The sequence below is a fragment of the Chiloscyllium plagiosum genome, chromosome 22 (genome assembly GCF_004010195.1).
Source record: "Chiloscyllium plagiosum isolate BGI_BamShark_2017 chromosome 22, ASM401019v2, whole genome shotgun sequence".
NCBI lineage: Eukaryota > Metazoa > Chordata > Chondrichthyes > Orectolobiformes > Hemiscylliidae > Chiloscyllium > Chiloscyllium plagiosum.
In genome coordinates, this window is record NC_057731.1 from 49694587 (window position 1) to 49707063 (window position 12477).

At 45.0% G+C, this 12477-nt stretch overlaps 1 protein-coding gene across 3 annotated transcripts in view; it reads left to right on the forward strand.

Moving 5' to 3' along the window:
• The window catches only part of LOC122561323 (CREB3 regulatory factor-like), a 94663-nt gene that overhangs the window by 41167 nt on the left and 41019 nt on the right, over positions 1–12477 (forward strand). For all 3 annotated transcript variants that reach the window (XM_043713017.1, XM_043713018.1, XM_043713016.1), the window contains one exon: positions 6513–7518. In XM_043713017.1, the coding sequence (XP_043568952.1) occupies positions 6513–7518 (1006 nt within the window). The remainder of the gene's footprint in view (positions 1–6512; positions 7519–12477) is intronic.

Sequence of the window (12477 nt, forward strand, 5' to 3'; positions counted from 1 at the left end):
CCCCCCCCCCCACCCTGAGGACAAAGACCTTACCTATTCACCCTATCTATACCCCTCATGACTTCATAAAGTCTACTAGATCACCCCTAATCACCCACGTTCCGTTGGGAAAAGTCCCAGCCTATCCAGCCTGTTCTCATAACTTCCGATAGACATGCAGATTTCTTCTTTTTCACATGTACACACAATTCATTTTTGCAAGTTATCTACTTCCTCCACCCTTTCAGTCGTAGAGTCATAGAGATCTGCAGCACAGAAACAGACTCTTTGGTCCAACCTGTTCCATGCCGACCAGATATCCCAACTTAATCTAGTCCCACCTGCCAGCACCCGGCCCATATCCATCCTAACCCTTCCTAATCATATACCCATCCAAATGCCTTTTAAATGCTGCAATTATACCAGCCTCCACCACTTCCTCTGGCAGCTCATCCCATACACGTACCACCCTCTGTGTGAAAAAGTTGCCTCTTAGGTCTCTTTTATATCTTGCCCCTCTCACCCTAAACCTCTGCCCTCTAGTTCTGGACTCCCCCCACCCCACCCCAGGGAAAAGACTTTGTCTCTTTATCCTCTCTATGCCCCTTATGATTTTATAAACCTCTATAAGGTCACCCGAAGGTCCTGAAGAAGGGCTTATGCCCAAAACGTCGATTCTCCTGTTCCTTGGATGGTGCCTGACCTGCTGCGCTTTTCCAGCAACACATTTTCAGCTCTATAAGGTCACCCCTCAGCTCCAGGGAAGAAAGACCCAGCCTATTCAACTTCTCCCTATAGCTCAAACCCTAGTAACTTCATTATAAATCTTTTCTGCACCCTTTCAAGTTTCACACCATCCTTCCAATAGGAAGGAGACCAGAATGGTGCGCAATATTCTAAACGTGGTCTAACCACATTTGTTGTATAATGTGTTGTATATTCTCAACATGACCTCCCAACTCCTATCCTCAATGCTCTGACCAATAAAGGAAAGCATACCAAATGCCGCCTTCACTATCCTATCTGCCTGTGACTCCACTTTCAAGGAGCTATGAACCTGCACTCCAAGGTCTTTTTGTTCAGCAACACTCCCAGGACACTTACCATTAAATGATTTGATTTCCCAAGATTCAACACCTCACATTTATCTAAATTAAATTCCATCTGCCACTCCTCAGCCCATTGGCCCATCCATTCAAGATCCCATTGTAATCTGAGGTAACCTTCTTCACTGTCCACTACACCTCCAATTTTGGTGTCATCTGCAAACTTACGAACTATACCTCCTCTGTTCATATCCAAATCATTTATGTAAATGACGAAAAGTAGTGGACCCAGCACCAATCCTTGTGGCACTCCACTGGTCACAGGCCTCCAGTCTGAAAAACAACCCCCCATCACCACCCTCTGTCTTCTACCTTAGAGCAAGTTCTGTATCCAAATGGCTAGTTCTCCCTGTATTCCACGAGATCTAACCTGGCTCACCAGTCTCCCATGGGGAACCTTGTCGAATGCCAGTTGCCATGATCTTGAATGAGGCCATAACTTGTGTTTTTTTTTAACTAGAATATTTTCCTTTTTTTTATTTATTGAAGGATTGAATTTTTATTTTCCAAGATCAATCAATGCATACTCTAACTACAATTTTAACTAAGCCCCAAACAAAAATCGGAATTTGCAGGAGAAACTCAGTAGGGCTGGCAGCATCTGTGAAGAGAAGGCAGAGTTAGTGTTTCGAGGCCAGTGACCCTTCTTCAGAGATTTGTTTCTGATTTCTAGCATCTGCAGTTCTTTTGGCCAGCCAGCTCAGAGTCAGAATCCCGAACTGAGAAAATTCTAAATCCCCTGTTTATACATTTTTTTCTGTTTTTTTTACACTGACTGTGGCCCAGCCAGCACAGTCAGTCTCCTAAACTGAGGAGATCTAATCTCCTGGTTATTTTTTTTTCTTTTTTTTTTGTTTTTCTTTCACCCCACACTACTGCCTAACAGCGGTAATACTTATTTCTTACCCCAACACCCTTATCATGTGTGTGCAGCTATGAGACACAGTGAAAGACATCAGGTGTATAAATCTTTCTTCATTTTCCACCATTAGGAAGAAAGGAAACACCTGAATGGCCAGTGGCAAGTGGTGCCATCCTCATCAAAGGGCAATGCTGCGTGATCAAAAATGTGAAGGGGATGGCGGGGATTAAATCAAAGTAGAGTTGGAGGGGGAAATAAAATACTCCAATCCCTGTGGTGCCCACTGTCTCTGAACAGCTCAAGGGTGTTGGTGGACACCATGTGCTCCTTCTCCAGAGAACCCGGGCTCTAATGTAACCGCGGAAGAGGGGCAGGCAATCGGCCCTAACGACCCCCTCCATGGCCTGCTGCCTGGACCTGTTTATAGCCAGTTTGGCCAGGCCCAGGAGCAGACCCACGAGGAGATCGTATGGCCTGCCCACCCCCTCCGCACCAGGTGCCCAAAGATCGGGAGCTTGGGGCTGAAGTGCAACCAAAAATAAAGGAGAAGGATTTCCAGGTAACTAAAAAGAGAGTGGGGTGGGGGGGCACACCCAATATATAAGTGGTCCACATAACAAGCAGTTGGGCTGGGAGTCCGTGAACCACCGCAATCTGCAGTTTCAGGGGACTGCTGCGTGCAACACTCTCCACCCCAGATCCTTGAGAGAAAGGGGAAGGACTCCCGCGTAGAGTGCCCTCAACTGGGGATCCCCATTGCCTGGTGGCAAATGGGCACAGCAAGGCCCTGTTTATATTGATCAGCCAGGGCTTCCCGATTGGCCCAGGTTAAACCCAATCAGGATCTCGTACTCCATGAGATCCACCTGGTTCCAATCACTACCTTTAGCTAAGCCCTTATGTGCTGAAACCTAGAATCATTGCAAGTTTTTTAGTTCCTCAAGCTTTAAATGGCACATTCAACACATAAAACCATGACATATGTAGCAAATGTGTTGCCAATCTCAGTCACGCAGTCCTTTAGAACTCTGTCTTCCTCATGAAGAAGTTGATAAAATCATGAGGGGCACGGATAAGTTGAATAGTCAAGGTCTTTTCCCCAGGGTAGGGGAGTCCAAAACTAGAGAGCATATGTTTAAGGTGAGAGGGGAAAGATATGAAAGCGACCTAAGGGGCAAATATTTCACACAAGAGGGTGGTGTGTGTCTGGAACAAGCTGCCAGAAATTGTGGTGGAGGCCCCTACAATTACAACATTTAAAAGGCATCAGGGATGGGTATGTGAATAGGAAGGGTTTAAAGAGATATCGGTAAACATTCTGACGGCAATAGAACATTCTGGAGGGCTTTTGCCCAAAACGTCGATTTTCCTGCTCCTTGGATGCTGCCTGATCTGCTGGGCTTTTCCAGTACCACTCTAACCTAAACTCTGATTTTCCAGCATCTGCAGTCCTCACTTTTGCCTTAGAGGGATATCGGCCAATTGCTGGCAAATGGGACTAGATTAATTTAGGATATCTGGTTGGCAGGGATGAGTTGGACTGAAGTGTCTGTTTCTGTGCAGTCCGTCTCTATGTCTGTAAGAAGTTCAGATTTTTTTGGGGGGGGGATTTAATCTTATCCCCAGCTGACAGCAGCACTGTTCGCAGATGTTTGCAAAATCCCAGTGACAATCTGGATGAATGGTCACGATCTAGCAAAGTAATGGAAACTTTTACAGCAACTGTATTTTTGCCGATTTTCAGCCTCTGGATCGAGGTCATGCCCAGTTCAATGTTCAATCCGAATGTTGGTTAGTGGAACCGAGTTATGGGTGGGGAACATAACAGCTTCCTTTGCAGTGACCTCCATTCCTATCCCACCCCAAACTGTCTTTCTCGCCACCTGTATTGCATTTCTACAGGAAAATAACATGACATATTCTTACGGACCTGTGGAGTACGTGTTAAATATTGCAGTACACCTTTCTTACCAATAGAGAAAACTATTGCCATAACTTGCTGCAGTTGCTATTTTAGGGTCATAAATAGCCATTACATACAACTGGTGAGTACTGTACAGCAAAACAAAACTTAATGTTCAGAAGTGCAAAGAGATCTTTGACCTGTTTCTTATTTATTTGTTTTTCCTTGGTTCCCAGGCTTTTTTATTATTTTCTTTTAAATTTTATTTTAAACAAACAAACAAGCTGGACTAGACAGGCTAAACCATGGAAGGATGTTCCCAGTGACTGGAGAGTCTAGAATCAGGGCTGACAGTCTGAGGATACAGGGTAGGCCATTCAGGACTGAGGTAAAAGCAATGACTGCAGATGCCGGAAGCCAGATTCTGGATTAGTGGTGCTGGAAGAGCACAGCAGGTCAGGCAGCATCCGAGGAGCAGTAAAATTGACGTTTCGGGCAAAAGCCCTTCATCAGGAATACAATCTCTCCACCCTTCAGGCACTCTGCCTGTATTCCTGATGAAAGGCTTTTGCCTGAAATGTCGATTTTACTGCTCCTCTGATGCTGCCTGAACTGCTGTGCTCTTCCAGCACCACTAATCCACATTTCAGGACAGAGGTGAGGAGAAATGTTTTCACCCAGAGAGTGATGAGCCTGAGGAACTCTCTGTTACAGAAAACGGTTGAGGCCAAAACATTGTACGTTTTTCAAGAAAGAGTTGTATGTAGTTCTTGGGGCTAAAGGAATCGCCGAGTATGGAGGGAAAGTGAGAACAGGGTACTAACTTTGATGATCAGCCATGAACTGCCAAAGGAAGTGGTGGATGCAGGTACAGATAAAAAGTCCACAGGATGTTTAGATAGGTTCATGAATAGGAAAAGTTTAGAGGGCTAGTTTAGTTTGGGATTGTGGTTGGCATGGGCTGGTTGGGCAGAATGGTCTGTCTCCGTGCTGTATGACTCTATCACACTGAAGGGTCTGTCTCCGTGCTGTATGTCTCTATCACACTGAAGGGTCTGTCTCCGTGCTGTATGTCTCTATCCTGCTGAGGAGTCTGCATCCGTGCTGTATGACTCTATCCTGCTGAAGGGTCTGTCTCCGTGCTGTATGTCTCTATCACACTGAGTGGTGGCGCAGGCTCATTGAGCAGAATGGGTTACTACTTGGTTTTTTTTGCGTTTTTTTCCAATCTTTGGTGTTAATGTTTACCACCATTACCACACCGATGAAATAAAGGCCTGCACGGCTTGATACTATCTCGCTTTACACTTTTGTGCAGAAGACCTTTTTCTGAAAAATGTTTCAAGTTTCTTAGACATTTGCTTAGAATTTACAAAAGAGCCAGAGTCAACATGAGGAAAACAGATATGTACAAAGACACCTGTTGGGATCTGGAGAGAGCTGCCTGAATGAGTAGTGGAAGTAGATTTAATAGAAACCTTCAGAATGAAATCTGGTAAATAGGAAAGATTTACAAGTCATTTACAGGGAGAGAGCAAGGGACTAATTGAATAGGGCCTGATGGCCACGTTCTGTGTTGGTAGGTGTCTCGCTTTTATACTGACTTGTTGTGTTTGAAAATTCCCATCTGAACTTGTGCACCAATTAGATAAATCCCTGTATTCATTAAAATCATCTTGGCCCATTCCTTGTGATTGTTCACAAGAATGTCAAAAGGAAGTTATTTAACATTTGCTTAGAAATCATGGAGCTGAAAATCTAAGACCTATTTCACATTCAGCAGTATTCCATGTGTTACCGTGATAGGATAGGGGTTAATGTCTGTGTCTGCACAAACTGGATTATCCCCTTTAAAGGCAAGCCATGCTTTCTGCCTCTAAACACCTTTCACTTGTGGGTCATGGTTGTCCACTGGCCCAGTATTTATTGCCTGTCTCTAGTTGCTCTTGAGATGATGGTGAGCTGCCTTATTGAACTGCCACAGTCCATGTTCTGTAGTAGATCCCACTGCTGTTAGGGAGGGATTCCAGGACTTTGACCCAGCGACAATAAGGAGTGGCAATATATGCCCAAGTCAGAATGGTGAGTGGCTAGAGGGGAACTTGAAGGGGGTGGTGGTCCCATGTAACAGCTGCCCTTGCCCTTTTAAGTAGTAGTGCTGGACGGAGTTGTCTAAGAATCTTTGGTGAATTTCTGCAGTGCATCTTGTTGATAGTACACACTGGTGCTACTGAATGTCAGTGGTGGAGGGAATGGATGCTTATGGATGTGGTGCCAATCAGGCGGGCTGATTTGTCCTGGATGGTGTCAAGCTTCTTGAGTGTTGTTGGAGCTGCACCCATCCAGTCAAGCAGGGAGTATTCCATCACACTCCTAACAGGTGCCTTGTACATGGAGCTTACTTTCCCCCAGTCTCCCACTGGAGTAACTTCAGGCCACAGCTCAAAACCAGTTGAGTAGGTAAATTCACACTTTACAAAGTACTCCTAACTATCTCACTGGACTTGGGCAAGGATGGCCTTTCTCCCTTGCCCAGTCGTAGGGATGGCTTACCTCTGCCAGGTGGTATCATTGTCAGCTCAGGATGTCCGGAGTTGGTGGCAGGGATTGAGGGGGGAATAAAACATACTCAAGATATTAATTGTACTTTTTTCAATCCTAGGAACGTCAACTGGCTTATACAAATAGCTCCAGAAATGATCTGCTAAGTCTGAATTTGTACAGGAGTCCTGTGAAAGAGAATATAGAGCTGTTGAGTGACCTGGTGGATGATGAACCATCTGACAGTGACAGATGTGAGCGATGGGATATATCAGCTTTAGAAGACTTTACCAAGTACACCAAAGTGGATCTTTGGAATGACAAGGAGTTGGACCTGTTGGGTTTGGACGAGCACACAAGTCCTTATCAAAACGAAGCCGAGATTTCGCGAACACCAACGTTAGCTGAGCTGAATGCTGATGACTCGCAGCTTGTTGCTGACGCTTGGTGTCTTCTTCGACCTGTGAAGGAGGCTTCCCCATTCTCTGGTAAACCTGACAGTGTTTGCAGAACTGCAGGAAACCCTAAAAAAGGCAACTGCATGGATCCTTTAATAGATCCTGACTTCCAGGCAGAAACCACTGCTTTTCTTCAGAAAAGGGAAGACCAGCAGAGCCATTTGAGAAGCAGCAAGTCCTGTATCAAAAATCCTGAAATACCATTGAACTCCGGAAGCAATGACCTCAGTGACCAAACCAGCAACTCCACAGCATCTGTTGACTCTGCATCAAACCCAGAGGAAGGAGCAATTCATAACAAAATAGGATCAAATTCTTGGAAGCATCAAAGACGATTAGCGACCACAGAATTGGGGGACATGGGTACAGAGAAACCTGACTTCAATAAGGGGGATGGTCTTGTCTGTACCCACCCAACTGCATTCCCCAGCTGGTCTGCCCGGCAGGCAAGTGGGGGACAAAGCCCTGAAGCTGGAATTGAACTGAAGAGCCAGGAGCACAACTACTCCCTCTTCAGCGCTGAAGGCCTGGGATTGCACGCAAGTGAAGAGAGGTTAGAGCCAGAGAACGGCTCGGACAGTGAGCAGGATGACAGCGAGAATGAAGACGATGAGGAGGAAGATGATGATGAAGATAAGGACGACTTCAGCGACTACCTTTCGGAAGCCGGTAAGTTGAATGTGTAAACAAAAATATAAATTGCTGGAAACGTTCAGCAGGTCTGGCAGCATTTGTGGAGAGAAGTCAGAGTTAACGTTTCAGGTCGAGTGACCCTTTCACAGGACCCTTCTTTGACCTGAAAAGTTAACTCTGATTTCTCTCCCTAGATGCTGACAGACCTGCTGAATTTTTCCAGCAATTTCTGTTTTTGATTTACAGCGTCCACACTTCTTCCGGTTTTTATATAGGCTGAGGGTAGATTTACACTTTGTTCTTGACTTCGAGCAGCTGGCGTTTATATAATGCAATGACTGTAGCAAAGCAGCCCAAGGCGTTTTGCAAAATGATAATCAAGTTTTTAAAAAAAACAAAGTCACACAAGGAGACCTTTAAATGGATTACTAAAGCTCGATCAGAGAGGAATGTTTGAAGGAACTATTCGAGAGGGAGGTGGCGGATACTGGAGGCTTTGGGAAGTATGAGGGGTGGAATTCCAGTGCTGAGATTCTTTTGAAGTCTTGCCTTTTGCTTTTAGATATCATTTCATAGTTGGGCATCTTGAATGGAGCTAACCACACTGGGGTTGGGTTGCAGAAAAATGGCCCAAGAGATGGATAGAAACATTGTCAAACTACTCTTGTGGAAACTGACATAGTGAGCTATTGGTCTCATTGCTCTCAAAGTTGTGTTTCTGTTTTCCATCAACAATCTCAGCTCAAGTATTCATGGGATGGGCCAGCATTTGTTGCCCATTCACTGGAGAAGGTGGTGACAAGTTGCAGCATTGAAATACTGTGGTCCTTGGGGTCTGGGTTAGACTCCCTACCATTGTTGAGGGGGGGGAGGGGTGGTGGCGGTGTTCCTGGATTTTGACCCAGCAACACGAAAATATCAAAGTCAGGATGGTGAGTGATTTGGAGGGGACCTTGCAGGGGGTGGTGTTCCCTTATATCTGCTGCCCTTGCCTTTCTCGATGGTAGAGGTCATGGCTTTGGAAGATGCTATTGACAGAGCCTTGCTGAATTGCTTCAGTGCATCTTGTAGAGGGTACACACTCCTTCCACCATGTGGTGGTGATGGAGGGAGTAAAGGTTTAAGGGTGCCAATCAAATGGGCTGCTTTGTGTTGATTAACTGAGTATATGTTTAAGTGATTCAGTGAGATCAATCCCCAGCTTGACTGTCACTCTCAAATTCCCACTGGCTTGAGTCATCAGAGAAGCAACCAGAATTAGGTAGGGACCAACAGACCATGAAGAGGTGTCAATATCAATGAGATGGGGGAGAAATTAGATGGTGAGAAATATTTGAATGTTACATTAATTGATGATAAATAAGTTAGTTGTAATCTCTGTACAGGCGGTAACTGTAGCATGTTTAAGAGAAAAAACATTCCTTGGTAAGGCCCTAGGGAGTGTTGCTGAACTAAGAGACCTTGGAGTGAAGGTTCATAACTCCTTGAAAGTGGACTCGCAGGTAGATAGGATAGTGAAGAAGGCGCTTGGTATGCTTTCTTTTATTGGTCAGAGTATTGAGTACAGGAATTGGGAGCACATGTTGCGGCCGTGCAGGACATTGGTTAGGCCACTGTTGGAATATTGCGTGCAATTCTTGAAAGGGTTCAGAAAAGATTTACAAGGATGTTGCCAGGGTATGAGGGGCATGGATAGGGTAAATAGGCAAAGTCTTTTCCCTGGGGTCGGGAAGTGCAGAACTAGAGGGCATAGGTTTAAGGTGAGAGGGGAAAGATATAAAAGAGACCTAAGGGGCAACTTTTTCACGCAGAGGGTGGTACGTGTATGGAATGAGCTGCCAGAGGAAGTGGTGGAGGCTGGTACAATTACAACATTTAAGAGGCATTTGGATGGGTACATGAATAGGAAGGGTTTGGAGGGATATGGGCCGGGTGCTGGCAGGTGGGACTAGATTAGGTTGGGATATCTGGTCGGCATGGACGGGTTGGATCGAAGGGTCTGTTTCTATGCTGTACCTCTCTATGACTCTATGACATCAGCAGAGCTGAGTTTAGTGAAGACTGCAGAAATGCAGGAGGTGACCAGGAACACATTTCTCACCTCCCCACAGGTGCTGTCTATTCATTAAAGATCTGTGCCTTATTTATGTCATTACTAACCACCGGATGTTAATTTGCAGGTACAACAAGTAATCAGGAAAGCTAGTAGAATGTAATGATTTAGTGTGAGGGGAATTGAATCTGAGAGTAGGGGAGTCTGGACAAGGAAAAAAGATGGCCTGTAAAAGATAGCTATGGATTGGGGAGGACAGATTTTATTAAAATAAAGCAGGATTTGGCCGCAGTAGGTGGGAACATTGGATGGGAACAGCTCCTTGCAGGAACAGTGGATGGGAACAGCTCCTTGTGGGTAAGTCCACACCGGAGTGATGGGAAGCATTCAAAAGAGAGAGTACGGGTCCAACACATAACCTTTAGAGGGAAATGCAGGAGCAATAAGTTCAGAGAACCCTAGATGTCTAGAACAATTCAGGAGTGGATGAGGAAAAAGAATAGGGCTTTTAGCAAGTCCAAAGGGAACAATTCAGCTGCAGCCTGAGAGGAATATAGGAAGTGCAGGAAGGAAATTAAGAAAGCAATTAGAAGAGCAAAAAGGGGGCATGAGAAAGGACTTATGAATAGAATTAGGGAGAATCCGAAGATATTTTACACACAAATTAAAGGAAAGAGGTTAAGCAGGGAAGGAGTTTGGGACCAAGAGGACAACTTGTGTGTGGAGCAGCAGGATATTGGAAGGGTTTTGAGTGAATACTTTCCTTCGGTTTTCACTCTGGAAAAGGAGAATGTAGGTATGGAATTCAGAGAAAGGAACTGAGAGAAGCTTGTACATAGGAAATGGGGAGGTATTGGAGGCTCTGTCAGGCTTAAAACTGGACAAAGCCCCATCCTGAGACAAATTTTTTATTCCTCTCTGGCCATGGGGGAACTACCAGAGGATTGGAGGACAGCTAATGGTTTTTAAGAAGGATGGTAGAGATGAACCAGGAAATTACAGACGGGTGATTCTCACTTAAGTGATGGGGAAACTATATTGGAGAAAATTATGATGGAGTGAATTAATACCCACTTGGAAAGGCATGGGTTAATTAGGGATAGTCAACATCTCTTTGTCAGAGGGAGGTCATGCCTAGCAAATTTGTTAGAATGTTTTGAAAATGTGATTGTGTGTGTGGATGAGGAATGTTCGGTTAATGTAGTTTATATGAACTTTAGAAAAACTTTTGACAAGGTCCCACAAGGGGGACTGATTTGAGAAGGATGAAGGACATGGAATTCAGGGAAACTTGGCGAGATGGATCAGAAGGTTCTTGATTGATTGGAGGCTGGTCTCTAGCGGTGCACCACACATCAGTGCTGGGACACTTACTGTTTCTTAGCTGTATAAATTAGTAGATTAGATTAGATTACTTACAGTGTGGAAACAGGCCCTTCGGCCCAACAAGTCCACACCGACCCGCCGAAGCGTATACCACCCAGACCCATACTCCTACGTTTACCCCTTCACCTAACACTACAGGCAATTTAGCATGGCCAATTCACCTAACCTGCACATTTTTTTTTGGATTGTGGGAGGAAACCGGAGCACCCGGAGGAAACCCACGCAGCCACGGGGAGCATGTGCAAACTCCACACAGAGTGTCGCCTGAGGCGGGAGTTGAACCCGGGTCTCTGGCGCTGTGAGGCAGCAGTGCTAACCACTGCTGATATAGATTAAAATGTGGGGGGAATGTTAAGCAAATTTGCAGGTGACATCAAGATTGGTACAGTAATTAACAGCGAAGAAGATGGTTGTAAGTTACAGGAAGATATAAGTGAGTTGGTCAAATGGGCAGACCAGTGGCAGATGGTATTTATTTAACCCTGATAAGTGCAAGGTGATACACTTTGGAAGAAGAATCAAGGTGAGGGAATATTCAATGAATGGCAGGACACTGGATAACTTAAAGGGACAGAGGGATCTTGGGTTAATTATTCACAGATTCCCGAGGTCGGCAAAGCATGATAGTGAATAGGATAGTTAAGAAGGCTTATGGGACACTTGCTTTCATCAGTCATGGCACAGAGTATATAAGCAAGGAAATAATGTTGTACAAAGCGTTGATCAGGCCACAGCTGGAGTACTGTATATAGTTCAAGTCACCTAACTACAGGAAGGATATGATAGCACTAGAGTACATACAGAGGAGGTTCACCAGGATGTTGCCTGGGATGGAAAAATTAAGCTGTAAAGAAAGACTGGATTGGCCTGGATTAGAATCATACGGCACAGAAACAGACCCCTTCGGTCCATCCAGTCAATGCCAAACATAATCCCAAACTAAACTAGCCCCACCTGCCTGCGCTTGGCCCATATCCCTCAAACCTTTCTTATTCGTGTACTTCCAAATGTCTTCTGAACGTTATAACTGTGCCCACATCCACCACTTCCTCTGGAAGTTCTTTCCACACATGAACCATTCTCTGTATTTAAAAAAAATTGCCCCTCATGTCCTTTTTAAATCTTTCTCCTCTAACTTTAAAAATATACCCCCTCATTTTGAAATCCCCCCCCCCCCACCCTTTGGAAAAGATACCTGCCATTCACTTTATCTATGCTGCTCATTATTTTATAAACCTCTATAAGATTATTTTCTGTGGAGCAGAGCTGACTGAAGTGGTCACGATTGAGATGTATAAGATGATGAAGGGTATGGACAGGGTGAAGAGAGAGCAGCTGCTCCCTTGGTTGAGGGGTCAATCATGAGAGGGCATAGGGTGAGGGGTAGGAGATTCAGAGGGGATTTGGGAAAAACTGTTTTCACTCAGCGAGCGGTGGGAACCTGGAATGCACTGCTTGGGCAGGTAGTGTAGGCCGGAAACTTTATAACCTTTTAAAAAGTATTTGGATGAGATATCATAACATATGGTACATGTGCAGGAAATTGGGATTAATGC